The 24,376-nt window shown below is 41.5% G+C and overlaps 1 protein-coding gene across 3 annotated transcripts in view; it reads right to left on the bottom strand.

Annotated features, from left to right (window-relative positions):
• Positions 1–19,086: 19,086 nt before the first annotated feature.
• Positions 19,087–24,376, bottom strand: part of rasa2 (RAS p21 protein activator 2) — a 197,450-nt gene continuing 192,160 nt past the window's right edge. For all 3 annotated transcript variants that reach the window (XM_043702829.1, XM_043702830.1, XM_043702831.1), the window contains one exon: positions 19,087–20,679. In XM_043702829.1, coding sequence (XP_043558764.1) covers positions 20,655–20,679 — 25 coding nt within the window. In that variant the 3' untranslated portion in view covers positions 19,087–20,654. The remainder of the gene's footprint in view (positions 20,680–24,376) is intronic.

Genomic DNA, 24,376 nt, shown 5'->3' with positions numbered 1-24,376 from the left:
TTATGAATAAAAATACTGATCAAAGTGTCTAAAGCACAGACAATAGATTTGAAAAGAAATGCCTGAAGAATGGTTTTAATTTTAAATAGAGTTGGCTGAACTGAATACCAGGAAAGGAAGGAGTTTACACTAATGAAATAAGTAAGTTTTAAATACACAGAACAACTTTTACAGGGCTATAAAACATCAGCGGTTCAGCAATAAGCACTGTCTTGCCTGATCTGAACTTGCATTCGAATTCTCTCCGTCAAAACTATCAACTCACCCCTTTCTGCTTTGAATTTCAGTTCATCCATCAGTTTACCTGTCACCAAACTATCTACATCCATGCAAAATTCACTGTTTACTGTCCTTCTGAGTTTTCTGTTCATGTCATTTATGTATCAACACGCACACAAAACTGCTTGTTACTGTGCTCTGTAACTGTCTGGGGAATTTTATTCCTGGATAGTTTAGCTCCACGATTATGAATGCTTGAAATTTGCCAGCTATTTAAGAGGCCTTCACCTAAATTAATCTCCCCCTGATACAATCGCAGACACTGATCTCAAGTGCACATTTTATTGGCACCAAGTGTTTGTAACTGAACAACCATGATACTTTATAACATTATGTATTTAGTCAATTAATCCTTGATAACATTTAACAGCACTATAGTTCCAAGGTTAATGCCTAACATTGTTTTTCAGAGTAAGAGATATACAGCATGGAAACAGACCCTTTAGTCCAACTCAGCCATGCTGAAAAGCTATCCTAGCCTAATCTATTCGCCAGCACCCGGCTCATATCCCTCTCAACCCTTCCTATTTGTATACCCATCCAGATGCCTTTTAAATGTTGTAATTTTACCAGGCTCCTCCACTTCGCCTGTCAGCTCATTCCATACATGCACCACCCTGTGTGTGAAAATGTTGCCCCTTCGGTCTCTTAAATCTTTCCCCTCTCAGCTTAATCCTATACCCTGTAGTTTCCTACCCTGGGGAAAAGACCTTAGCTATTCACCTTATCGATGCCCTTTATGATTTTATAAATCTGTATAAAGGTCACCCCCTCAGCCTCTGACACTCCAGGGAAAATAACCCCAGCCTATTCAGCCTCTCCCTGTAGCTCAAACCCTCCATTTTCTGAATCCTTTCAACTTTCACAACATCCTTTCTACTGCAGGGAGACTAAAATTGCACAAGGTAGTCCAAACGTGGCCTAACCAATGTCCTGTACAGCTGCAACTTCTATACTTAATGCACTGACTAATAGAGGAAAGCATACCAAATGCTTTCTTCACTATCTTGTCTACCAGGGATTCTACTTTCAAGGAACTACGAACACAAGGTCTTTTTGTTCAGCACTATTTCCGAGGACCTTACCATTAAGTGTATAAGTCCTGCTCGGATTTGCTTTTCCAACTTGCAGTACCTCACAAATTAAATTTCATCTGCCAATCCTTGGCCCATCTGATCAGGATCCCATTGTATTCTGAGGTAATCTTCTTTGCTGAAAATGTGTTGCTGGAAAAGCGCAGCAGGTCAGGCAGCATCCAAGGAGCAGGAGAATCGACGTTTCGGGCATGAGCCCTTCTTTAGGAACTTTCTTTGCTGTTCACTACACCACTAATGTTGGTGTCATCGGCAAACTTACTAACCATACGACATTCACATCCAAATCATTTTATTTAAATGACAAAAAGAAGTGGACCCAGCACTGATCCTTGTAGCACACTGCAAGTCACAGGCCTCCAAGTCTGAAAAGCAACCCTCCACCAGGACTATCTGTCTTCAGACACTTCTGTATTGTTATGAAATTGAAGGTGTGTACTGTATCTTTAAAATAGAGTTAAAGTTGAAATGCTGGCAAGCACCTGCATGTGACTGACTGCAGGCACAGAGTGTACTGGACAATTTGAAGATGTAACATTTGAGCTGCAACTCAGATACTCAGTTGTTTTAACAATTTGAATTTAGCCAATTTAAATTATGTCCCAAGATACTAAAACCCAATCGAATTTGAATTTTACCATTTAGACAACATCAAACCAAGAACAAGATCAAGAAAATTTACAGCCCAGGAAGAGGCTCTTTGGCCCTCTAAACCCATGCCAATTCAAATCACTATCTAAACCTGTCACCCAATTCCTAAGCATCTGTATCCCTCTGCTCCCCACTTACTCATGCATCTGTCCAGACGCACCTTAAATTAATCTACCGTGTCTGCCTCTACTACCTCTGCTGGCAACGCGTTCCAGGCACCTACCACCCTCTGTGTAAAGTACTTGTCGTGTATATCCCCCTTAAACCTTTCACCTCTCACCTTGAAAGTGTGACCTCTTGTTATTGAATCCCTCACCCTGGGAAAAAATCTTACCTCTATCTACCCTGTCTATACCCTTCATGAGTAAGTAGACCTCAATCAGGTCCCCCCTCAATCTCCTTTTTTCTAATGAAAACAAACCTAACCTACTCAACCTCTCTTCATAGCTAGCACCTTCCATATCAGGCAACATCCTCGTAAATCTTCTCTGCACCCTCTCCAAAGCGTCCACGTCCTTTTGGTAATGGGGCAACCAGAACTGCACACAGTATTCCAAATGCAGCTGAACCAAAGACTTGTACAATTTTAACATGACCTGCCAGCTCTTATACTCAATACCCCGTCCAATGAAGGCAAGCATACATTATGCCTTCTTGACCACTCTATCCAACTGTGCAGCCACCTTCAGTGTACAATGGACCTCAATTCCCAGATCTCTCTGCTCATCAACTTTTCCCAAGGCGCTTTCAATTACAGTATAGCTCGCTCTAGTATTAGACTTCCCAAAATGCATCACCTCACATTTGCCCAGATTGAACTCCATCTGCCACTTCTCTGCCCAACTCTCCAGTCTATATTCTTCTGTATTCTTTGATAGTCCCCTATGCTTTCTGCTACTCCACCAATCTTAGTGTCATCTGCAAACTTACTGATCAGACCAACAGTGCCCTCTTCCAGATCATTTATGCATATTACAAACAGTGGCCCCAGCACTGATCCCTGTGGAACACCACTGGTCACCTTTCTCCATTTTGAGAAACTCCCTTCAACTACTACTCTCTGTCTCCTGTTGCTCAACCAGTTCTTTATCCACCCAGCTAGAACACCCTGCACACCATGTGACTTCCCTTTCTCCATTAGTTTACCATGGGGAACCTTATCAAAGTCTATGTATATGACATCTACAGCCCTTCCTTCATCTATCAACTTGGTCACTTCCTCAAAGAACTCTATTAAGTTGTTAAGGCATGATCTACCCTGCACAAACCCATGTTGCCTATCACTGATAAGCCCATTCTTTTCCAAATATAAATAGACTTTATCCTTCAGTACCTTCTTCAGCAACTTTCCCACCACTGACGTCAGGCTCATTGGTCTATAGTTACCTGGAATGTCCGTACTACCCTTCTTGTACAGGGGGACAACATAAGCAACCCTCCAGTCCTCTGGAATGTTACCTGTCTTTAAGGAATGAGATGCACCAATGTTTTGAGGTACAGAAGCAGGCATTTTGAACAGTTAGCCAGAGAAAGAGCATCATCTGCCATTTGAATGACTGCCCGCAGCCCTTTTCTCTGAAAGGTACTTTTTTCACATGAAATGTCTATTCTGCAGAAGACCAAACATGACCCAGGGAGATCTACAGAGGAGGATTGACACCGCTGGCTGGTTTTGAAAATTGATTTGCTGTAAATTTAATAGGGGTTTTATCGGATCAGTATATTGTTATAGAGTGGGAGATAGATAACAAATTTTTAATAGAATGGAGGTTTAGAGTTGTAAATACTTGTTGTTTAGTGTTCTCTTTTGGAGTTAAAGAATAAATTTATTTTTCTTTAAATAGTGGAACTTGGGTAGTTCTCTGAGACTCCTACTTTAACAGATTACGAGGTGAGGTGAGTTTTTCTCTGTTTGGTTTAATTAGCAGAAGGGTTTACCCCCCCTGTGGAGTTTGCACATTGTCCTCCCATCTGTGTGGGTTTGCTCCGGTTTCCAATAGATGTGCAGGTCAGGTGAATTGGCCATGCTAAATTGCCATGTCGGGGAAAATATAGGGTGGGGGGGGTTACTCTTCGGAGGGTTGGTGCGGACTTTTTTTTAGATTACTTACAATGTGGAAACAGGCCCTTCGGCCCAACAAGTCCACACCGACCCGCCGAAGCGCAACCCACCCAGACCCATTCCCCTACATTTACCCCTTCACCTAACACTATGGACAATTTAGCATGGCCAATTCACCTAACCTGCACATTTTTTTTGGACTGTGGGAAGAAACCGGAACACCCGGAGGAAATCCATGCAGACACGGGGAGAATGTGCAAACTCCACACAATTAGTTGCCGAGGCGGGAATTAAACCCGGGTATCTGGTGCTGTGAGGCAGCAGTGCTAACCACTGAGCCACCGTGCCGTCCCAAATCCGAAGGGCCTGTTTCTACACTGTAGGGAACCTAATTTTCATTGTGAAGAATATTCAGGAACATGTACACTTCAAGCACGGCATTCCACATTCTTCTAAATTGCAGTAAAAACAAGCCCCATCTGCTCACCCTATCTCCACAAGACAATCCAGGCATTAATATAGAGAAACACCTCCAATGCACTTAAATTCTTCCTTAAATAAGGAGACCAAAGCTGTGTACATTATTTGAATCTCACCAATATCCTGCATAACTTAAGTATAACATCTTGCCTTTTATCTCCAATTTCTCTCATAGTAAAGAATAGCATCTATTAGCCTTCTTGATTACATATTGTTCCTGCATACTAACTTTTTCTGACTCACGTAACAGAACATCTAAATCTCTTTGCAATTTTGCAGTTGTTGAAGCGACATGCTGCTCAATTGACAACAAACGTTGCATTCATCGATTTAGGAGTTTGTGTGGATTCTGACAAAAGATTGTTTTAAAAGCCACAGATACTCCAAATGAATTGAACCAAAACAAACAAAGGAAAACAGATACAAGTCTTAACAATGTCCCCCAGGATGTTGATTACTATCATGGACTATGAAAGTTGAAGAATCATGATTGTTAATATTGTAAAACACAGCACCTGAAGACAACAGCAACAAACTGGTGAACAAGAGATCTATGTTTTAGGCAACACTGATGCCCAAATATAAAATAAAGCATTGCTTGGCTTTGGAGCTTTCTGAAAGAATTTGAATATAATTTTTTTTATCTTGACAAGTCACTTTGTTTTCTTTGCAACTGTTATAACAAGGCAGTGAACCCCTCTGTTCATTAAACCAAACACCCAGAAAAGCTCTTAATCTGTTAAAATATGAGTGACAGAGAACTCCCAAATTCCACTATTTAAAGAAAATAATATCAATTTATTCTTTAACTCTAAACTTGAACATTAAACAACGATTATTCATTAACTCTAAGCCTCCCTTTCTCTTAACTGCTTATTATCTGCCTCCAACTCTATAACAATATACTATTCCAATAAAACACTTATTTAAATTACATCAACTTAATTACAAAACCAAACAGCGGCTGTCATTGTTGCTGTCTTTCTTCTTCTGGCTGATCTCCTCCCCGGGCCGTCTTCTTTCTTTTACTGCAAACATGTTTCATATAAAAAGGTACCAGTGATAGAGAGGGTTTCAGTGGTAGTTACTCTCTCAATGGCAGTTACTCTGCCTATCAAACTGCCTGCCTTTTTTATACTCCCAACATCGGATTGTCTCATTGGTTCAGTGTTGGCAAAACAATAAATTCAAACTCGATTGGGCTTTAGTATCCTGAGGCATAATTTAAACCGATCAGTTAAATTTGAATTGTTGTCAAAACAGCAACCAACTCAGGCATCCATTTCAAAGCCAAATGTTATGTATTTTCAATTTTCGAATATACTCAGACTGCTAGCTAGTCATATGGCAGGTGCTTGTAAGCTCTCAGTGCAAAACAACATTCTCTCTCTCTTAAAGGTACATTACACCTTCATCTTCAATAACAGCAACAAATTGTTTGTTGAATAGAGAGCTGCTCTCAGCCTTCAGTACCAGGTCATATGGATTAAATGCTAATTCATTTTCTCAGCTTTCAAGACAGATTGCTGGCAATGCAAGCACTTTGCTTGCAAAATTCAGCAATATAAAAACATCATTTGGTTGTATCTTTAGTTTGTAGATGGCAAGTGTCTCAGAGATTTCAAAAAACATAATGGATTATGAGCCTATTCACCAAATACATCTTTATGTGATAATTAGTTTTTTCAGTTGCCAGCAGACATATACCATTTCTTTGCTGAGCGATCAAATGATTAACCCATTGTTTTATCGTACCTGGATTCTCACAGGTGCGTTTGAGAGTTCTGACAAAGCTACAGAAGGGGATATGGGAGTCCTTGTCCATGAATCACAAAAAGCTGGCATCCAAGGTCTGTGGGTAATAGGGAAAGCAAATGGAATTCACCAGGGCTTTATTTCAAAGGGATGAGAATATAAAACTAGGAAGGTTCTGCTAAAACTATACATGGCACCAGTCAGCCCACAGCTGGAATACTGTTAACAGTTCTGGGCTGCTTATCTAAGATATACTGGCACTGGAGCAGTCTAGAGGTTTACATGACAGATACCAAGGGAGGAACTGACTTCGACCATAAGAGACCACAAGTCTGCTCTGCCATTAATCACGGCTTATTGGGGTTGAGAAACCTTTCTCTCGCTTTCTCCCCGTAACCCTTCATAATCAAGAACCTATCTCTGTCTTCAATGACCTGGCCTTCACAACCTTCTGTGGCAATGAATTCCATAGATTCACCACACTTTGGCTGAAGAAGTTTCTCCTTATCTCAGTTCTAAAAGGTCTTCCCTTTACTCTAAGACTGGTCTCTTCTACCAATGGAAACATCTGCCCAACATCTACTCTGTCCAGGCCATTCAGTATTCTATAAGTTTCAATTAGATACTCCCTCATCCTTTTAAACCCCATCAAGTATAGACCCAGAGTCCTCATTTTTCATATGGTAAGTCTTTCATTACTGGGATCATTCTTGTGAACCTTCTCTGGACCTGCTCCAGGGCTAGTACATCCTTCTCGAGGTACATCCTCCCTGGGACCCAAAAGTGCTCACAATACTTTAAATATGGTCTGACCAGAGCTTATTAAGTACATCCCTGCTTTTATATTCTAGTCCTCTTGAAATAAACGCCATAATTGTATTTGCCTTCTTAACTACTGACTCAACCTGCAAGTTTACCTTGAGAGAATCCTGGACTGGAACTCAAGTCTCTTTGCACTTCACATTTCTGGATTTCCTCCCCATTTAGAAAATAGTCCACGCTTCTATTCTTCCTACCCAAGTGCATAACCTCTTACTTTCCCATGTTATATTCCATTTGCCACTTTACCTACTCTTTCAAGTTGCCTAAATGCTTCTATGGCCTCCCTGCCTCCTCAATGCTACCTGCCCCTCTACTTAGCTTTGTATCATCTGGAGAGAGAGAGCGAGAGAATTTCATCTCAGAGGGAAGTGAAGTTGTGGAATTCTTTACTGCAGAGGACTGTCGAGACTGGGTTATTGTATTCAAGGCTGAAAAAGGCGGATTTCTAATCAGTAAGGGAATCAAAGGTTATCAGGAAAAGGTAGGAAAGTGGAGTTGAGGATTAATAGATTCTCTATGATGTCTTTGAACGACAGAGCTGAAAATGTGTTGCTGGAAAAGCGCAGCAGGTCAGGCAGCATCCAAGGAACAGGAGAATCGACATTTCGGGCATAAGCCCTTCTTCAGCTCTGATCTCCAGCATCTGCAGTCCTCACTTTCTCTTTGAACGACAGAGCTGACTTGATAGGAGTAGAAATAGGCCATTCAACCTATGTCGAATGGGAACTTGTGAAATCTGTACCACACCATTTCTTCCTGGAAAGAAATGTTTGAAAATATTTTCAATTTGTATCCATCCAGGTAAAGTTCTGTGCAAAATGGAGTTGCCACTTACTCTGCATGCGTGTAGATAAACATTCTTTCAGGATTCTGACAGTTATTTCCACAACATTACTCCCAAACTTTAGGAAAAATTCCAAGATTTGGATCTATTGATGATGGATGCATTAGTAACTTATATGAAGAGCTGAAAATGTGTTGCTGGAAAAGCGCAGCAGGTCAGGCAGCATCTAAGGAGCAGGAGAATCGACGTTTCGGGCATGAGCCCTTCTTCAGGAATTCCTTTCTCTGATCTCCAGCATCTGCAGTCCTCACTTTCCCCTAACTTATATGAAGGTCTACATTTGGAACAACATTTAATGTTTATGTTAACTTTATCCCAATTTGGAGGGAGCTAACATTCTTAATCTAAACAGGCAGAAGCAACATTACTGTAAAGGAGCTAATGTACAAAGTGAAATTTCATATTCATATGCACTTGTGAAAGAAACATACAAATGTATCACTGATTGTTTTAAACTATAACCCAATCAATCAATCAATCTTGGTAGACAAGGCTGCTAATTTAATTTTGTATTTAAGGAGTTTGATCTAGTTACTATACTACTGTGCATCTGTTTTCTTTTGTATTTAGTATCAGTTTATGATTCTTCTTTCAGTCATTGATATGAGTAACTAGGTAAACTAACCATAAAGAGGATAAACGTTTATTTTGTAAGAAATGTGCAAGACAGATTATTAAAATCATTCATAGGATATGTGCAGTTCTGGTAGTGATCGTGTTTGTTGCCAATCTCAAGACTGTCTTTGACAAGGTGACAGTTAGCCAGTTTCTTGAACCATTGCAGTCCATGATGGGCAAGTACATCCCCCAGTGCTGTTAGTGAGAGTTTCAGGATGTGACACTCCAGGTTAGAATGGTCTGACATGTGGAGGGGAACTTGCATGGGGTGGTATTCCCATGTAACTGCTGCTCTCATCTTTCTACATTGTAGAGGTTCCATACTTGGAAGGTGCTGTAAAGAGAGTGGCGAGTTATTGCAAAGCACCTGTAGATGGTACACACCTTTGCCACCATGGAGACAGTGAACGTTTGAGCTGGTTGATGCCTTGCCAAATTCTAGATCCTGTTGGAACCATACCTGTCAGGTGTGGAGGGTATTCAATCACAGCCTTGATTTGTAGCTTGTAGATGGTGATTCACATGTAACAGAACTGAAGTTATGCTTTTATATAAACATTGCAGTAGAAATCAACTTATGCTGTTCTCATAATTCTTGATTCGGCAATGCCGGTGTTGGACTGGGGTATACAAAGTTAAAAATCACACAACACCAGGTTATTGTCCAACAGGTTTAATTGGAAGCACACTAGCTTTCGGAGCGACGCTCCTTCATCAGGTGATTGTGGAGGGCTCGACCGTAACACAGAATTTATAGCAAAAATTTGCAGTGTGATGTAACTGAAATTATACATTGAAGAATTGATTGTCTGTTAAGCCTTTCATCTGTTAGAATACAGTGATAGTTTCACTTCTTTCATGTGTAAATCACAAAACCCTTTTTTTAAAAAGAAACATATCTATTTCTTTCTTGTATCTGTTGGTTGAATCTCCCTCCTTTCTGCCTTACTTTCTATTCATCCATTAGATAAGGGTGTCACTGTCTAGGCCATTATTTATTACTCAGTGTGTGTGTGTGTGTAGTGAGTGCAGAGTGTCTTAAGTCTGTGAGGGGGTGCATGTGTGGGTGTCTGTGTGCGCATCTGTGTGTATCTGTGTCCGTGTGCATGTGAGTGTGTGTGTATGTAGGAGTGTGTGTGTGTGTGTGTGTGTGTGTGTGTGTGTGTGTGTGTGTAGTTCAATGGTGATCACCTGTAATGTGACATGAACCCAAGGTCCCAGTTGAGGCCCTCCCTATGGGTACCGAACTCATAATTCTTTTAAGGCTTTTCAATGCCTTGTGCAACTGAAATGAAAAAGCTGGAAGCTATGGGATTTCATGAGAAATTATACACTCCAGTTTCAAAGACCACATAATAGAAGCAAAGAGAGTGAACAAAAATAGAATACTGAATGGACTCTCAATCTCTTAACATTCACCTGTACCTGTGTTTTTGTTTTTGCCGCTGTTTACCTAATATTTACTATCTATGCTACTTAACTCTGTGATCTGGCTGTAATGCTCGCAAGACTGTGCCTCGGTACATGTGACAATAAATTCAATTCAACTTAACGCTCTGAAAAGAGAAGGAAGCCAAGACTGTTTACTTTCATCAACATGATCAGTTTAAGGATTGCAATGCCTCTTTCACTGAAGTCGTGTTGTTTGTGAACTTTCCTTATTTAATTGTTATCTACAGAACAACCTCTATTATCCAAACGAGACTGATGGCGAGTATTTTGTTCAGATGATAACGTTTTTATGGGACCTTGAGATCTTGTTTGGATAATCCAAAATTTGGATAATTGATGTTCGAATAACCAAGATTCTGTATGTGTTCAGTGGACACAATTCAAGGATTGGATAAAGGACACTGTGGCTTTTAATGATAGCAGAGTCCAGTTACAGACAAGCTCATAACTCAAATAATTTACATTTTCTGGAATCACTAGATGGGCATTGATGGATTCCTACAGGCATCATGAGGTGACTTTCCAACTTTAAATTTAAAAAATGCTAATGCATACTGACCTGCTGCAGAGCATCTTGAGAATTGGTGGAAGACAAGGAAGAGGTCAGTTTGACAGTAGGCAATACTTATTGATAAAACATTGGACATGGACTAACACTAAGTTAAGCCTATATGCTGCAATGAATTGGTACATTTAGAACATCAAAAACAACTAACACATTCAAAGATGTGGAGCTTGAGAAGCACAGCAGGTCAGACAGCATTCGAGGGGCAGGAAAGTCAACGTTTTGGGTGTGGACCCTTCATCAGGGCTGGGGAGGGGAAAGAGCTCAGAAATAAATCAAAGGAGAGGACTGGGGCTGCGGGAAGGATAGGTGCCATGGTGATAGGTAGATGCAAGTAGGGGCTGATTTGTGATTGGTCAGTGGGAAGGGTGGAGCAGATAGGTCAGGTCAAAGAGGCAGGTGGTGAGGGATGGGGGCACATGGGATGAGGCAGAGTGTGGAGAGATTTTGAAGCTGGTGAACTATATATTGAGACGTTTGGGCTGTAAGCTCCTGAGGAGAAATACAAGATGTTGCTCCTCCAGTTTGTTTGGCCTCACAGAGTGGAGGAGGCCCAGGATGGAAATGTCACAGTGGGAGTTGAAATGGATGGCAACCGGAAGGTGGTGTTGCTTGGTGCATCATTAAACCTGCTGACGGGGCAGTGGTAATATGGCAAACTGACTTTTACATCACTAAGGCCAGATGCTAACTGTCAGACACCACCTCCTACCATCTCCTTGATCATGACCTCATCTTTGATCACCATTATCTCCCAGACCATCAACAAGTCACTTCGGGAGATATCCCTTCCACAGCCTCCAACCCGATTGCTCCCCAACCCCTCACTGCCCATTTCTATGTCCTCCCCAAAATCCATAAACCTGACTGCCCCAGTTAATCCATTGCCTGTGTTTGCTCCTGCCTCCTGAGCTCTGCTCCTCCTACTTCGACTCCGTTCTTTCCCCTTTGGTCCAGTAACTCCCTACCTACATTTGGGACACAACCCACACCTTCCACCTTCTCAAAGACATTCAATTCCCCAGCTCCCAACACCTCATCTTCAACATGGACATTCAGCCCCTGTACACCTGTATCCCCCATGCCGGTAGCCTTGAACCCCTCCACTGCTTCCTCTCCCACAGTCCCCCTCCTCCAACACTCTCATCCACTTGGCAGAACTGGTCCTCACCCTCAATTTTTTTTTAATCTTCCCACTCCCAACAAACCAAAAAGATGGCTATGGGCATCCGCATTGGTGTGAGCTATGCCTGCCTCTTTGTATGATACATGGAGCAGTCCCTCTTCCACAATTACACTGGCGCCATCCCTCACCTCTTTCTCTGCTGCATTGATGACTGAATCGGTGCTGCCTTGTGCTATCACGAGGAGTTTGAACATTTCTTCAACTTCACCCACACCTTCCACCACGACCTCAAATTCACCTGGACCATCTGACACCTCCCTCTTCCTCCTGAATTCTGGAAACCGACTCACCACCGACATCCATTTCAAACCCATTCACTCCCACAGTTACCTCAACTAGACCTCACCACAACCCCCTCGTAAAAATGCAATTCCATACACTCAATTTCTCTGCTTCATCTGCTCCCATGATGGAGTGTTCCACACTAGAATATCCCAGTTATCCTCCTACTTTAGTGACCATAATTTCTCTTCCTCAATCATCAAATTACCCTCATCCACATCTCCCCCCTTTTCTGCATTTCTGCCCTCAAATCCCCTCCCCCCCCCCAACAAGGATAGAGTCCCACTGATCCTCACAACACCCCACCAACTTCCAAATCCAAAGCATCATCCTCTGCCACCTTTGCCACCTACAATCAGACTCCACTACCAAAGAGATATGTTATTCCCCATCCCATCTGCTTTCTGTAGGGACTGTCACTCCACGACTCCTTTGTTAGCTGCACACTCCCTACCAACTTCACCCTCCACACCCGGCACTTTTCCCTGCAACCACAATTGGTGCAAAACCTGCCCCTGCACCTCCCCTCTCATCTCATCTCTCCGTCCAAAACTCCAAACAATCCTTTCAGGTCCAGCAGAGATTCACGTGCATATCTTCCAAATTGCACCTGTTGCTCACATTGTGGTCTCCTCTATAATCGGGGAGACCAAACACAGACTCGGTGACCAACTCACGGAACATCTGTGCTCCACACGCACCAATCAACTTTATCTTCTGGTAGTCATCCATTTCAACTCCCCATTCCACGGCAACAGGTCCATCCTGGGTCTCCTCCACTGTCAAAGTGAGGCCAAACACAAACTGGAGGAACAAGATCTTCTATTCCATCTCGGGTACTTATAGACCACTAGCCTCAACATAGACTTCATCAATTTCAAAATCTCCCCACCCCAGTCCCATCCCACATCCATCCCTCCCTCTCCACCTGCCCCACCCAACCTGATCTACCTGCCCACCTTCCTATTCACCTATCTGCTCCATCCCTCTCCATGAGCAAATCACAATCACCCCCTACTTGCATCCACCTATCACCATGCCAAATACCCTTCCCGAGCCCAACCCCCGCTCTGTATTTATTTCTGTGCTCCCTTCATCCTCCCCAGCCTTGATGAAGGGTCTTAACCTGAAACTTCAACTTTCCTGCCCCTTGGATGCTGTCTGACCTGCTGTGCTTCTCCAGATCCACATCTATTGACTCTGGCTTCAAGCATCTGCAGTCCTTACTGTCTCCGAACACATTCAAGGTTGTTCTGCATATGTTTGTTCCAGTGTAATTGCAGCTTTGAAGCTTGGCATGACAGCAGCTGGCAGGCATTAGGTGAAGAATGGATTATAATCCCCTGCTCTCACATTCAGGATTCATTCTTTAGTAGAACTGAGTTGTAGAGGCATGAGAAGTCCATAATTCCTGTATCTCCAACTGATGGATCAGCATTCCAGGTATTCTAGATTCCAATCACAAAGCCTCAATTGTACAAGAAAAGTTACCAATTAATTTATACAAATGAGTTTAAATCTTTCACAGGATGTGGATAATGCTGGCAAGGTCCAGTTTATTGGCAATTGGTGATTGCCTTGAGGTAGTCATCTACCAGCCTTCTTGAATCATTGCAGTCCTACTTGACGATGTTGCAATCGTGAAGAGGAGAATCTCAGGATACTGATCCAATGACAAGAAAATACAACAAGGTCGAGGGGAGGTGAGAATTAGAGAACATGGAGTCAGTAATGATGTCCACTGTGTGTAGAAGTAGATGTGCTTGATATCATCAATGAACAGGGCCAGGTTGTTCACAGCAACGGCGATAGTTCAACTTATGCTACTAAAAATAACGTTATAGAACATAGAACAATACAGCGCAGAACATGCCCTTCGGCCCTCGATGTTGCGCCGACCTGTGAACTAATCTAAGCCCATCCCCCTACACTATCCCATCATCATCCAAGTGCTTATGCAAGGATTGTTTAAATCACCCTAATATAGGGTGAGTTAACTACATTGGCAGGCAGGGCATTCCATGTCCTTACCACTCCCCGAGTAAAGAATTTGCCTTTGACATCAGTCTTAAATCTATCAGCTCTCATTTTGTAGCTATGGTCCCCCGTACAAGCTGATGTCATTACCCGAGGAAAAAAGACTCTCACTGTCTATTCTATCTAACCATCTTGTGTGTCTCTATCAAATTTAGTCATCTACCTCGCTGTAATTTGTGGGACCTGACGGAGCACAAATTGATTGCTGTATTTGTGTACATGATAATCATAGTACTGTATTTTGTTGGTGCAAAGAAATGTTGCTGCACATTTGAAACTTTAAAAGGTGTTTGGTAAATTCAAATTCTTTTGGTGTGTTGCTGTACAGTAGTGTCCCCTAAACATTGTACATTTAGCTGGCTGTCAATAGCTTTTGGGCACAAGTACCTTATAATGTTGTCAAGAAAAAATAACACAATTACAAAAAGGGATTTCAGGCCAGGGGACCAAAAGCTGGCTCAAAGAAGCAGATTTAAGAACCATTTTAAAGGAGGAGAAAGATAGAGAACCACAGATATTTAGAGAAATCCAGAGTTTTGGGCTAAAGCAGCTGAAAGAACAGCTGCTAATTGTGGAGCAATTAACATGGGAATGCTCAGGATGTCAAAATTGGAGGAGCACAGAAACCCAGAGGCTTGTAGGTCCAGAGGATGGTTTTACAAGTGTCAGTTTAGTTAGAGACAGAATGTAACATGCAGATCTTTTGACTAAAAATGGGAAATTGTGTGAGTACAAAAGCTAGCTAGAAATACAAAAGTAGAGTTTCTCTAAATAGTTCACCAGGTAAGTGACGCTCAGCAAACATTGGAGCTGCAGGCTGACAAGTATCCAGGTCCAAACAGACGTCTTCACAGGGGATGAAAAGATATGGTGTGTGAGATAATTAGTCAGCTGGTTTTAATTTTCCAACGTTCTCTGGGTTCAGGAACAGTTCCCTTCTATTTGAAAAAATAGTTAATATTACTACTTCATTCTCAGAAAAGGGGTCAGATGTAAAGTTTACAAAATTGGAATGAGAGAAAACCTTTGAGGAATATAAAAGGAAGCAAGGAAAGAACTTAAACATGGAATTAGGAGGAGTAACAAGGGCCATGAAATACCTTTATCACATCAGATTGAGGAAAATCCCAAAGGGTTTTGTATGTATATTAGGAGCAAGAGGATAGCTAGGGAAAGGATAGATCCACTCGAAGACAAAGGAGAGAATTTACGTATGGAGTGAGCGGAAACGGGTGACGACTTAATGTTTCTTTGCTTTAGAAGGGAAATTGAGATAACCCAGGATATTATAGGCCAGTGAGCCTTACTTCAGTGGGAGGGACACTATTAGAGACAATTCTTAGGGACAAGAGTTATTTGCATTTGGAAAATAATGAACTTATTAGGGAGAGTAGCATGGAAGGTCTTGGCTCAAACAGAAACTGTTGGAAAACCTCAATTCTGGCAGCATTAGTCGAAAGAAAGCAGGGGTCAATGTTTATAGTCCTGTGACCCTTCTTCAGAACTCCTGTTCCCATTTCCTCTCCTTACGCTTTCATCCATTTAGCCATAAGGACTATATCTGACTCCTTCTGGAAAACATTCAATATTTTGGCCTCAATTGCTTTCTGCTGCAAAGAATTCCACAGACTTCCCACTCTGGGTGAAGAAATTCCTCATCTCATCCTAAATTGCTGGCTCTTATCCTTAGGATTATGACCCCTGATTCTGGACTCCTTTGTCATTGGAAACATCCTTCCTGCACTTAACCTGTAAGCCCAATTAGAATTTTACATGTACCTATTGGATGCTTCCTCATTTCATCTAAACTCCAGTGAACACAGTCCAAACCGATCAGGTCTCTCTGCATATGTCAGTCCTGCCATCCCAAAATTCAATCTGGTAAACCTTCGCTGCACTCTCTCAATCGCCAGAACATCCTTCTACAAATAAGACGACCAAAACTGCACACAATATTTCAGGTGTGGTCTCTCTGAGGCCTTGTATAATTACAGTAAGCTACCCCTGCTCCTGTACTTGAATCGACTTGCTGTGAGGGCCAACATACCATTTGCCTTCTTCACTGCCTGCTACACCTGCGTGTTTACTTTCAGTGATTAGTGTACAAAGATACGCAAGTCTCTTTGCATCTCCTCTTTTTCTAACTGATCACCATTCAGATAATAATATGCTTTCCTGTTTTTGCTCCCAAATTAGGAAATTTCACACTTAAGACCATAAGATACAGGAGCAGAATTAAGCAATTTATCTACATCATAAACATGCAACATATCTGCATCTTCCTCAGAACTTTGCATCCTCCCAATCAACTTTGTGTTGTCAGCGAACCCAGAGATATTACATTCAGTTCACCATCTAAATCATTTATACTATGAATAGCTGAGATCCAAGCATTGATCCCTATGACACGCTAGTTGACAAAAGACCTGTTTACTCCTATTCTTTGTTTCCTGTATGCTAACCAGTTATCCATCCATGTCAACATACTACCCCAACTCCCTGCTCTTTAACTGTACAGTAGCGTCTCGACATATGAACGACCCCGTTCACGAACAAATCGGTTTACAAACAGGATTGTACGTAAAATTTTGCTTCAACATACGTACGAAATTCAAGGTACGAACGAAGGTATGAACGCAAAAAGCCCGTGTGACACCACGTGGTTTCATTGTTCTGCTTTGTTACGCGCGCTTTGAACGCAAAAGCACTCGGGCCCCGCGTGAACTCATTCAGTTCGTCTTTGGCGCGCGCGCTGTGAACATCGTTCATTGCTACATCCAAGCATTCTTATGCTTTTTTTTGTTTTTTGCATTAAATTAACCCTCATTATGGCTTCCAAGAAAGTGAAAAGTGGTAGTGGTGTTAAGAAGCCTAAACATATTACTGTGGAAACAAAGAAGGAAATAATAGCTAAAGTGCAGTACAATTATCAGTTTTATTTTAGTGATAAGAGTATTTTTCTATAATTAAGGTTATTTTAAATTTCAGTGCCGCAAATAAAAATAATGTAAAAAAAGTACGTTTTCGGGGTTGGGGAACGGATCAATTGGAATTGCCTTAATTCAAACGGGAAAAATTGATTCAGTTTGCGAACGTTTTGGTTTGCAAACCGGGTCCCGGAACGGATTAAGTTCGTAAATTGAGGCGCTACTGTATATGCTAATCTCAGATGTGAAACCTTACTGAAAACTTTCTGAAAGTTAAAGCAAATCACATTCACTGGCTCCCCCTTAATGACTCTACTAATTATAGCCTCAACAAAAATTCCAGTATATTTGTCAAGCATCCTTTCAAGATTGTAGAGGTTGCATATTTGGAAAGTGCTGTTGGAGGAGTTTTATTGAGTTAACTCAAAATGTGGTAGAAACAGAGTCTGAATATTTGTGAACAGAAGTGGGTAAGCCAGACGGGGTGAAATGTTGAAGGTAGGCAGCAATGCATTATGGTTAAGATTAGATTAGCCATTCTTATCAAATAGACAAAACTCATGCTCCTAATGTGGATGTGCACAGATTTACTCAAAAATATTTGCAATCATTTCTCAATACAGATTAAATTTCAAAGTCATGTTTTAATATTTTGATAAGAAAATAAAATTTAAATAAAAATACATTTCTAAAACACTAACATGCAGATAAACAAGTGCTGAAGCTTTAAAAAAGTACAGCTCTTTGAGATAGTAAAGCTAATATACAAAATAATATAACAGTTTGGCTTTTCAACATATACATGTTAAAATATTCATTAAAACAGCATAAACTACAGACATCCAAATTCCAAGCAGACATTTTCAGAAAATGTCTCCTCTTGTACCAAATTATTTTGCAGATATTCTTGAGCAATTATCTAATCATCTATTTTCATTCACTGAGATTCTAATTAGTGCTGACAATTAAGCACGTAAAATGACTTCTCTTTTACTGAATGTTGTGTTCATTGAGGAGTGTTGATTTTACATTATAAATAGTTTCAGAGAAATGACATTCTACAATTATCCAAGACAAATTATCCTACAGTGTCAGCAAAGGCCAAATGTTCAGTTCAATCACTTCAAAAATTCATGCTTACCGAACTGTTCTGCTCACACAATTAAACATCTTGACATATTGCCACCATCCCTGCCATTTGGCAAACAGTATTCATAATTTCTCCCAATATTTTACATACCTGACAGCCAGATTTAAAGTTAAATGCTGTGTGAATCACCCAAATGCATAATAGGTGAAAATAACACATTTAAAAAAAAAATAATTTGTGGGTGTCGCTGGCTGGCCAGCATTTATTGTCCCCAGTTTCCCTCGAGAGTGGGGGTGAGCTGCCTTCTAAACCGCTGCAGTCCACCTGCTGTGAGTTGACCTACAATGCTCTAAAGAGGAAATTCCAGGATTCTGACCCAGCAACACTGAAGGAATGGTAATATATTTCCAAGTCAGGAGGGTGAGTGGCTTGGAGTTCCTATGCACCTGCTGCCCATTTCCTTTTCAGTGAAAGTGGCTATGGGATGGTGTATTATGCAGTCTGGACAGGTGTGTACTTTAAAGTTGTTGAGTTGACTGATACTAGCTGGTCAGAACACTACAACTAGCCTCTACCGCAAGGAAGAAGCTGTAGACTATAACTGGGAATTAAAAGAAATATGAGCCTTCCTTCTAAACAAATTCAATTATTCTCGTTGTACATTGGAGATGGTGATTAGATTAGATTAGATTACTTACAGTGTGGAAACAGGCCCTTCGGCCCAACGAGTCCACACTGACCCGCCAAAACGCAACCAACCAAACCCATTCCCCTACATTTTACCCCTTCACCTAAAGCTATGGGCAATTTAGCATGGCCAATCCACCTAACCTGCACATTGTTGGACTGTGGGAGGAAACCGGAGCACCCGGAGGAAACCCACGCAGACATGGGAAGAATGTGCAAAATCCACACAGTCAGTCGCCTGAGGTGGGAGTTGAACCCGGGTCTCTGGCACTGTGAGACAACAGTGCTAACCACTGTGCGACAACAGTGCTAACCACTGTGCCACCATGATACTGGGCTTAGCTACATGTCTACCTTGAAGATCTACTCTACCAACATACATTGTACAGGAATAATGCACAAGAAGAAATTTATGAATTTTGGATTTTACTGAGAGAACATCCCCAATCAAATTAAAAGACTGAATCAACTGTCAACCAACAGCTGTCTTCTGAATGAATGAAAAAATATAAATATGTTTATTCTTGGGAAGCAGATACTGAACTGGATACACGAGAGCTCTTAATCACAAAGGGGGACAGGGAGGCAGATAGTCAACATATCTGTGCATGACAAGGAAACAGTGACTTATTATTTAATTCTGTTGTAAGGTAATGTAAATAACTGTGGGTCTTCATCGCATATAACCTAAATTTTGAAACTCATCTTTTCAGGGAAGGAGGTAAGGTACATTGAAACTAAACATTTAAAATCATCAGGGTTGCAACAAAAGAATGTTCACTTGGATGAGCAGTAGTGCTGGTGGATTGCACACCTACACCCCAGCATTAGTCACGACCTTTGGGACACTGATATGAAACACAAAAGTGGATCTTGTGTGTGCTAACTTTATAATTTACCCACTATTATGATGACTGAAATAAAATATCTCACAACAAACCTGCATTGTCCTATTAGTACCTTTGTTTATTGATGCACCTGGAAATATGAAGCGTTATTTGTATAATTAACATCCAATGTGTCAGATGAAACATTACCAGCTTCCTTCCACGTATCATCCAGGCTATTAACATTTAGAAAATATTATGTTCTTGATGCTACGGTCAAAAATATTCAAGTAATCATTAAAGCTACGATCTTCTGAGCTGATAGCAGTGATATGGCATGATATTCAACTCTGAATAGCAGCATATGCAGGAATTAACAAGGCTCAACCTGCTCACAGCCTACACAAGGAGCCCTGAAAGAAGCCACGTAATGAAAACTTAAAAGTGTACATGATGGACAGGGCATTACAATTACCATGGAACATAATCTGGATAATTCTGGTGATCTGCAGAAAGTACAGACTCTTGGGGTATTAGAATATTTAACAGCTTCCACTTGGTACATTTTTCACTAAAAGATAGAAAAATATTTAAACTATGCAAAAACATCTAATGAGAATTAAGAAAATTCTGGCAGATCTTCCAACATAATATACAGCAAAAATCAAATGAAACACACAGAACGGACACAATGAATAACCACGTTATGGCCAAACGGATCATTCAACTGATCTGAAAAAATTGATAACAACATCAGTTTTTTAAAAAAATATATAAATTATGATCACCTGGGAAAGTTCAGATGATTAAAGTGCATTGAACTCTTGTGGACTTCACATAAATGTAATCAGTAAAACATTCTGTACGTCTCCCAAAGACCAGGCTCACCAGCCTCTCCAATACTTACACCAATATAGGAGTGATAAAAGAATAAGTAATTCCAGAGGCTTATCCTGTATAGCTTCAGCAGCTATAATACTCTCTCTTCAGCTGGGATTATTTTGCTCCGATAGGATTTTCTCTGTAATGAATTAAAAAAAAGTCTTCGGATGACAACTTTCTGAAATGCCTTTTACTTTACAGAGAAGAAAGCTGCACTCAGCATTTACAGCAACACTGATGATTTAAAGACACAAAATAAGGTAAATAGATATGATTTAATTGCCTCTACAGAGACCAAGAACTGAATATTTAACTATGTTCAATAATAATTTAGGAAGGATGGGCAAAAAGGAAATGGAGGTACAATAGCTCTCCTAAGAATCGACAAGATCGGTACATGGGGGAGCAAGGCTCTCACATCAAACAATCGAGATGTAGAATCAGCTTGGGTCAGACAATAGTGGGAGTTGTTCACAGGTTAGGAAACACTATACGGAGCACAGAATAAATCAAGAAATTAGAGAAGCACGTAATATGGATAATTCAGTAATAACGGGCAACTTCGAGTGATAGAGTCCTAGAGCACAAAGATAGGCAATTTTGCCCAAACTGGTCCATGGCGACCAAAATGCCCATCCAGTCTAACCCCATTTCCCTGCACTTCTAATCCTTTCCTATCCATGTATTTGCCCAAATGCTTTTTAAATGTTGTTAATGTACTCGTCTCAATCACTTCAGAGGGCAGCTCATTCCATATGTATACCACCCTCTGTGTAAAAACATTGCCCCTCAGGTTCCCTTTTTATTCTTTCCCCTCTAACCTTAAACTGATGCCCTTTAGTCCTTGATTCCCCAACCCTGGGAAAAAGACTGAGTGCATTTACCCCATCCATGCCTCTCATGATCTGAAACACCTTTATAACGTCCCCCCTCAGCCTCCTACACTGTAAAGTAAAGGTCCTAGCTTGTCCCACCTCTCTCTATAATTCAGACCATTGAGTCCAGGCAACATCCTTGTAAATTTCTTCTGCACTCTTTCCAGTTTAAAACATCCTTCCTCTAGAAAGGTGGCCCAACTTTTATATTCAATGCTCTGACTGAAGAAGGTCAGTGTGCCAAAAGCCTTCTTCACTGCCCTGTCTACCTGTGACTCCGCTTGTATGTGGACTGGGTAAAGCCAATCAGCATGGCTGCTGTGAAGGATGAGTTTTTTTTATTCATTCACGAGATGAGGGCATTGTTGGCCAAGCCAGAATTTGCCAATCCCTAATTGACTAGAGGGCACTTAACAGTCAACTACATTGCTGTGGGTCTGGACTCACATGTAGGCCAAACCGGGTAAAGATAGCAGTTTCCTTCCCTAAAAGGACATTAGTGAAATCAGATGGGTTTTTCTGGCGATCGATTCATGATCATTATTGGATTCTTAATTCCAGATTTTTATTGAATTCAAATTCAACCATCTGCCAGGGTGGGATTTGAACCTGGGTCCTCAGAATATTATCTGAGGTCTCTGGATTCACAGTTCTAGTGATAATACCTTTAGGCCATCACCTCCCCATTCCTGGAGTATGTACAAGATGGGTTTATGCAGGAGTACATGGATGAACTAACTAGGGTTCAGGTTACTGGTTAGCACTGCTATCTCACAGCGCCAGGGATCCGGTTTCGATTCCTGGCTCAGGCAACTGTCTGTGTGGAGTTTGCACATTCTCCCCGTGTCTGTGGGGGTTTCCTCCGGGTGCTCTGGTTTCCTCTCACAGTTCAAAGATGTACAGGTCAGGTGAATTGGCCAAGCTAAATTGTCCATAGTGTTAGGTGGATTAGTCATGGGTAAATCTGGGGGAATGGGTGGGTTGCTCTTCGGAGGGTCGGTGTGGATTTGTTGGGCCGAATCCAATCTACCTGACCTGTTTTCAGGTAACAAGAAAAAGCTAGTTAATAATCTTGGTGTAAAGGGGCTTTTGATAAATAGTGACTATAATACAATGGAATTTCACACTAAATTTGAATGTTAAACCAGGATCCAAAATCTGAATGAGGGAAACAATGAAAGCGTGAGGGCAAAGCTGGCTGTAATGAATTGTGAAAAATACACAATAGGATGTAACGGTAGCCACACAATAGCCAGCATTTAGATTAGATTAGTTTAGATTCCCTACAGTGTGTAAACATGCCATTCAGCCCAACAAGTCCACATGGACTCTCCGAAGAGCAACCCACCAAGACCCATCTCCCTCTGACTAATGCACCTAAAACTATGGCAAATTTAGCATGGCCAATCCACCTGACTTGCACATCTTTGGATTGTGGGAGGAAACCAGAGAAGATAGAACATAGAACAGTACAGCACAGAACAGGCCCTTCAGCCAACGACGTTGTGCCGACCACTGATCCTCATGTATGCACCCTCAAATTTCTGTGACCATATGCATGTCCAGTAGACTCTTAAATGTCCCCAATGACCTTGCTTCCACAACTGCTGCTGGCAACACATTCCATGCTCTCACAACCCTCTGTGCAAAGAACCCACTTCTGACATCCCCTCTATACTTTCCTCCAACCAGCTTAAAACTATGACCATTTCAGCCCTGGGAAATAGTCTCTGGCTATCGACTCTATCTATGCATCTCATTATCTTGTATACCTCAATGAGGTCCCCTTTCCTCCTCCTTTTCTCCAATGAAAAACGTCCGAGCTCAGTCACCTCTCTTCATAAGATAAGCCCTCCAATCCAGGCAGCATCCTGGTAAATCTCCTCTGAACTCTCTCCAAAGCATCCACATCTTTCCTATAATAGGGCGACCAGAACTGGACGCAGTATTCCAAGTGTGGTCTAACCAAAGTTTTATAGAACTGCAAAAAGATCTCACGACTCTTAAACTCAATCCCCCTGTTAATGAAAGCCAAAACACCATATATGCTTTCTTAACAACCCTGTCCACTTGGGTGGCCATTTTAAGGGATCTATGTACCTACACACCAAAATCCCTCTGTTCCTCCACACTGTCAAGAATCCTATTCTTAATCCTGTACTCAGCTTTCAAATTCAACCTTCCAAGATGTATCACCTCGCATTTATCCAGGTTGAACTCCATCTGCCACCTCTCAGCCCATCTCTGCATCCTGTCAATGTCCCACTGCAGCCTACAATAGCCCTCTATACTGTCAATGACACCTCCAACCTTTGTGTCGTCTGCAAACTTGCTGACCCATCCTTCAATCCCCTCATCCAAGTCATTAATAAAAATTACAAACAGTAGAGGCCCAAGGACATAGCCCTGTGGAACACAACTCACCACAAACTTCCAGGCAGAATATTTTCCTTCTATTACCACTCGCTGTCTTCTGTTGGCCAGCCAATTCTGTGTCCAGACAGCTAAGTTCCCTGTATCCCATTACTCCTGACCTTCTAAATGAGCCTACCATGGGGAACCTTATCAAATGCCTTGCTGAAGTCCATATACACTACATCCACAGCTCGACCCTCATCAACCTTTCTAGTCACATCCTCAAAGAACTCGATAAGGTTTGTGAGGCATGACCTGCCCCTCACAAAGCCGTGTTGACTGCATTTAATCAAGCCATGCTCTTCCAGATGGTCATAAATCCTATCCCTCGATCCTTTCTAACACCTTGCAGACGACAGACGTGAGACTGACTGGTCTGTAATTGCCAGGGATTTCCCTATTTCCTTTCTTGAAGAGAGGAATTACATTTGCCTCTCTCCAGTCCTCAGGCACGACTCCAGTGGAGAGCAAGGATGCAAAGATCTTCGCAAGTGGCAAAGCAATTGCATTTCTCGTTTCCCAAAGCAACCGAGGACAAATCTGGTC

This window comes from Chiloscyllium plagiosum, chromosome 13 (assembly GCF_004010195.1).
Source record: "Chiloscyllium plagiosum isolate BGI_BamShark_2017 chromosome 13, ASM401019v2, whole genome shotgun sequence".
NCBI classification, from domain to species: domain Eukaryota; kingdom Metazoa; phylum Chordata; class Chondrichthyes; order Orectolobiformes; family Hemiscylliidae; genus Chiloscyllium; species Chiloscyllium plagiosum.
Note: the sequence above shows the minus strand (reverse complement) of the source record. Positions and strands in the feature narration are given on the sequence as shown.